The sequence below is a fragment of the Melitaea cinxia genome, chromosome 3 (genome assembly GCF_905220565.1).
Source record: "Melitaea cinxia chromosome 3, ilMelCinx1.1, whole genome shotgun sequence".
Classification (NCBI taxonomy): Eukaryota; Metazoa; Arthropoda; class Insecta; order Lepidoptera; family Nymphalidae; genus Melitaea; species Melitaea cinxia.
In genome coordinates, this window is record NC_059396.1 from 13,345,050 (window position 1) to 13,351,049 (window position 6,000).

The 6,000-nt window shown below is 33.4% G+C and overlaps 1 protein-coding gene across 1 annotated transcript; it reads left to right on the forward strand.

Moving 5' to 3' along the window:
- The first annotated feature begins 4,218 nt into the window (after positions 1–4,218).
- Positions 4,219–5,707, forward strand: LOC123669263. The gene is made up of 2 exons (XM_045602876.1): positions 4,219–4,448; positions 5,467–5,707. The coding sequence occupies exons 1-2, from the start codon at positions 4,219–4,221 to the stop codon at positions 5,693–5,695; spliced, it is 459 nt and encodes a 152-aa protein (XP_045458832.1). The 3' UTR covers positions 5,696–5,707.
- Positions 5,708–6,000: the final 293 nt, after the last annotated feature.

The window sequence follows — 6,000 nt, forward strand, 5'->3', positions numbered from 1 at the left end:
AAAAATGCTTCAGGGTAAGAAATTTGACTCAAATAGTGAAGTTATCGCAGCAACGGAGGCTTATTTTGAAGCCAAAGACAAATCGTTCTACACACATGGGATAGAAAAGTTAGAAAAGCGTTGGAGGGACTGTATCGCTCTTGGAGGAGACTATGTTGATGAATAAAAATTAATTTTATAAAAAAGACCTTTTTTTAGTACTTAGTCTCGGGACTTATTGAACCACGTGTTATAATCTCATTTGACCTTGCCCGTCCGAGTCGAGAGCCGAGCAGCAGATATCAAGCAAACAAGATAGCAAACAAACAGGATAGAAAGAGATAGACTATATTTTGTTTGTCCCGATGATAAATGTTGGGCATTGTTTTCGTCTGGTATCTCCTTTCGTTGTTCGCACTATAGAAACATTGTTATGTTATGACATTAAACGTATACAAAATTTGTTATATGTAATCATTTAATAAGCATGCAAGAAGAAAAATTAAAAAAAAAAAAAAAAATAATTGTGAAATCAAAATCAGAAACTCAAAATCAAAAATTTCTTTATTCAAAAAGGCTTCAAAAGCAATTTTGAATCGTCATTTTTTCAGTATTAGTTTTAATTAATAAATTATAGTTAAAATTGGATCTACCACCGATTCTGAATTCTGCAGAACAGAAACTCCGCAGTTACTCTTTTAAAAAAATTATTTATTTATTTATTTATTTAATAAAGGCATACCAACTAAGTACATAAAAAAGCTTTCTAAATTAAAACAATACCAAAAAGTTATACAATATGCACTTAAATTAAAGGTTTGCACAACATTCTTAGAACGCTACTGTAATCAGATATAAATCTTAATTGTGTAATTTACCGAAAAAATGACATTTGTTACAATAAAAAAATAGAGAGAGAAAAAAAAATCTTATTTTATTATTTTATAATATATCATGGGAAAAATAAATTAATCATATAAAATTAATACAAAATAGTTTATTATTGTTTCAAGAATAATTATACTTTCATCTCTACATTAATTAACAATACTAAATCTTAACGTTATACATAAGTAAAGATATTTAATTTTAATATCGCTTCATATTTTCGATGATATTGTTTTATTAATTAAGGTGACTGATATTTTATACATTTGTAGTGCTAATAAATAATAATATATTTAAAAATATTGATGTTTTTTATTTTATGAAAATTACTTTTTACGTAGAGCAAGCAGCACCATTATGTACGATACATACATACATCGCTCATTATTTCTTTGGAAATAAATGTGTTAGTTTTAATATTGCTATATGGCGAAAGTAGCGTAAGAATTACTTCTATTGGATGAATAAACTTTTGAAGTACAAAGATTTTTATGAGATTTTTTTATGAATTTCGGAGCGTAACTTCATTAACCGGCAGAGGAACTTGGTAAAACTATTGTTTTGTATTTATATTTCTTCTGACGAGCACATAAATATTAATATAAATATAAAAATTACATACACACACATCGACAGACAACGGCGAGGCGGCAGATGTTGTTGCCGCGATGGTTGAGGTGATTCTTTTCAATACTCTTTTTCTAAGTGACGCCGAGGACTTCGATGCCACTAATGTAGCGTCGGTTGCCTTTCTTGGTTGTGACGACATTGTTTTTGTTACTTTCTTAGATTTTATTCGTTAATCCGACTGTACAATATTTACAGCTTGTCCCATTTACTATATATATACTTAAAGCTAGCTACAAATATATGTACACTTAGGGCTAACTACAATGTACACTTAGTCTATTGTTAGGTGTTAGCTTTTATGACTGATTGGTCGGTTAGACCAAGCGGCGCTGGTGTCGTCGCGCTGAAGTTGATGTTGTTGAGTACGCTTCGCTTGTGTTGCGCGTCCAATCTCGCTTTTCAACGCAGGATTCAGGCGGACAGGACCTAAGAAAGAAAAAAATAGCATTTAAAATATAGAATAAGTATCTGCACCAAATCGCGAGACGGGAGCCAAGTCCAGCATGCCACGAGTGTAGGGCGCCTGAGGATACGGCGCTCCACACGCTGGAGGTGTGCGCCGCTTAGGATTCGCAGCGGCGCGCTTTCGGCGGTCCTCGGAAGGGATCTCTCACTACCGATCGTCGTCGAGTATGTCAAATTCAGACTACGACGAATAAGGAACAAATGATTTTAAATAGTTTAGTTGGGGCTCTCGCTTGTATTTTGCCCCAGGGCCTTTGGTTACCGCCACTGACCATGTGTCGCATTTTTATGATTAAATTTATTTATTGAATTGCAATTTGTAATGATTATTTTGCCTATTTTCAAACCCGGATAAAGGCTCTTGGTGGGTCAAGTCTCCAACTCAGGCGGGAGACATTAGCCGAATGTCACTTTGGGAGAAATCGCTAATTATTCATAAACTAATAATGATGTATTAAACTTTCTTAATATAAAATATAGCTAAATAATGCAGCTTAAAATACAATTTATAGAAAATATTTAAGTGTAGAAAGATTTATGAACATTTAGTGGAAAGCGGGTATACTCTTCCGGACTCCCCTTAAGTCCTCGTACATTCTTTTAAGAGCACGCGTAAAAATATAAGACGATGATAGTGATATACTTAATAAAGCAGCTACCTAATACAAAACACTGACAGTAATCTGTAAACCTTTTCCTTTATTAGTTTAAAAATCATTGAAAAAAATGTTTGAAATTTTTGACGTAGCAAGATGAGATAAAAAAATATATCAATACTAACATAAGACTGAAACATAGATTTAAAGTTTTGTTTTCATTCGCTTATTCATTTATAAATTAGACGTGTATTATAAAAAACGACTAAGTAGTAACGATTATGGAATTTAGATGAGTCGATGTCATAAAACCGATATTTTAACTAAATTGTTAAGGGATTCACCAAAACAATTTTCCCTTCATAAAGGTAATGAATTCGGCTTCAATCACCCTTTGTAATGGTTACGATATGCGGTCCCTTCAATCGACGTTTGATTACACGGTAATTTTGATCGGCTAATGCACTTATTAATTCACGTATCGATTGCACGTGCGAAAAGAATATGAAAGTTAAAAGGTCCAAAATCGATGATCATGTTAAACCAACCCAACGTTGAATACTTGCGTAATTTCGTTTTGAATTTTATTACGTTATAGGAAGTATAAATTAGTTGTAATTTTTAAACAGCAAAGGTGGGTATTATGTATCCATCTATTTTCTATTTATATAGAAATGCAGTTTGCTTTTACAATTTGAGGTTCAATTACGATGAAAATTTATCTAGTAAGTATGTTATTATAAAACTCATTATTATATTGAAGTAATTACTTTAATATTCTTCGATTCTGTGCCAGAAGACTTTTGACACTTGAAAATAAAAGGAGCTTAACAATAGAAAAAAGTTACTTGTCTAATATACAATAATATATAATTGCATATTCAGGAAAGTATCATTATATTTTATCAAAATAGGAAGGAGAGAGAAAGTTCTTAAGAAGCAACTTTGTTTTAAGCGCGGCTGGTAACAGCTATAAATCGGTCGTGCAGATTTACGAGGGTGCTCTGCAAATCGGTTTATATTTTCGATAAATAAAATTGGCGCGAGTTTTGCGAGGTAAGCAGAGGCAGTTAGGAACGCGTCGCCGCTGCCGCCAGCTGCCGCACTCACATAAACCCGACTACCCTCGCGTTTTCTTGCTGACAATTTTTTCCTGCTCCGGTCATTACGCAGCTGGGCCCGAGACAAAACGGCGAATCGTTTAAGCCCTCTCCAGAGACCGTCCAATTTTATTGTGTGTACCTAGTCGAAATTGATATGCTATGCGACTGCCGGCTAGCGTCACATGGTGAAGGACAACGGTCTCGCTCTCGCTCATTTTCTGACTTAAATTTAGATAACGAAAAAAAAGCAATATGTAGTAAAACTCAAATTTTAACTAAACTACTTTTTGTATTGCTTATATAAATAGTCTTTTTTTATTTATATCAAAGTGTATTTATTTAGACTAAAACAGATTATTTCGTATCGTTTTGGATAATTGATACATTGCAATACATTTGCAACTTTCTTAGAGAATTTTAAGCCTCTTTATTAAAAATTAAGTCCACACTCTTGTCACTTCTGTCTTACCTGACATTGTTGAAACAATCTGTGCTCATTTGGCGGAACTAAATAAATTATTAGATGAATTGTTTACAAATGTTAAAATTTAAGAGTTATGTCTTCTAACGATTGCGACGCGGTGTCCGCAGTGGTTGCGTTAGTTGTGTTCACTCTGCCTCTGACGCTTTTGGTGCCAGGTTTTTCAGTGTGGAATATTCTTCCGAAAATTCGCATATCCCGTTTTCATATTTTCGACCAGTACCTTACGTGGTCACAGCTTAATACCGCTCTTGGCACACTACTTGTAATTTTTTTCTGCCTGTATCTTGAAATCCGGAGACGCACGTAAGTGTTCGTGAAAATTGTACTATAAATACCCGTAGTATGGTGTAAGTAATAAATATTTGGGTAATCTAAGAATGTATGTATGTGTGTACACTCATGTAAATCAAAATCAAGACTTCAATTAAATGTACTATTCCAGTATTACTTTAATGCATAGACGTAGTAAAATGCATACACATAGTAAGAAAACATGGTGGCTAGTAAAAAATAAAATAATTGTGTTTGCTCGCAAACGAAAAAAAACCGACTTCAATTACATCGACAAGTAATACAACGTAGATCGACGAAAAAATAGTCAAGCAACTACGCGTTATCAAAGATTACTCAAAAAGTAGTTATCAGATCTCGATAAAATTTGTATGTAACCACATGATAAACATCAGCTTTCGATTAAATTAAAAATTATCAAAATCGGTACACCCAGTAAAAAGTTATTGCGGATTTTCGAGAGTTTCCCTCGATTTGCCTAGGATCCCATCATCAGATCCTGGTTTCCTTATCATGATATCAAACTAAGGATATCCCCTTTCCAACAAAAAAAGAATTATCAAAATCGATACATCCAGTAGAAAGTTATGTGGTATAATACAACGTAGGTCGACGAAAAAAGCGTCAAGTAAAAACGCATTATTAGACATAACTCGAAAAGTAGTTGTTAGATCTCAAATAAAATTAAATGGGACCAATTGGCACACAAAACCTTTCGATTAAAACAAAATTTGTCGAAATCGGTCTACCCGGTCAAAAGTTCTGATGTAACATACATAAAAAAAAAAAAAAAAAAAAAAAAAAATACAGTCGAATTGAGAACCTCCTCCTTTTTTGGAAGTCGGTTAATAAAAAAGAAAGATATGCTGAAAGCATGCAAAGGCGGTTTTATTGCTTTAAGCAATATCTTCCAGACAAGTTAAATAAACATTAATAATTAATTAGTAAGTCCTCCAAGATTGTAAACATTAACACAAAGCTGACAACAAGACAGTATAAGTATGATTTCGTAAATATTAAATACTTTTAGGTTAGATGAAATGGTAGAAAATGTATTAACCGTCAGCCAAGCTACGGATGCTGCAATGGAAGATGAAAGAGACAGACAAGCAGCGGCCGTGAGAGCGTGTGTACAACTTCTAGATACATCTGCGGAGCATTATGAGAATCTGATCCTTTTGCGAGATGAACTCCGCAAGAGAGAGAAGCCTCTCCAACATCCACCAATCATTGAATTGTCTTCTTCAGAACTTCAGTAGATTTTGGTAATAATATTCTAGCAATTTTCATAAATTTTACCAAAGTTTAGACTTCCTATCAATCTGTATTTCAGTGTTCACCGTTTTCACCGATCTCTATATCAGGGTTTTAAAAACTTTCAGTAGTTATATTTAAATAAATTTTCTAAAGAGCTTTTCTGTGTATTTTGTTATAATTACCATTCATATACATGTCATGTTAGTAGCTATATTACACACTTTTATGTTGTACTTACAAACAAATTAAAATAGCTTCAGCATATTTCACTTCACCCTATCGCAGTCCACTGTTGGACATAGGCCTC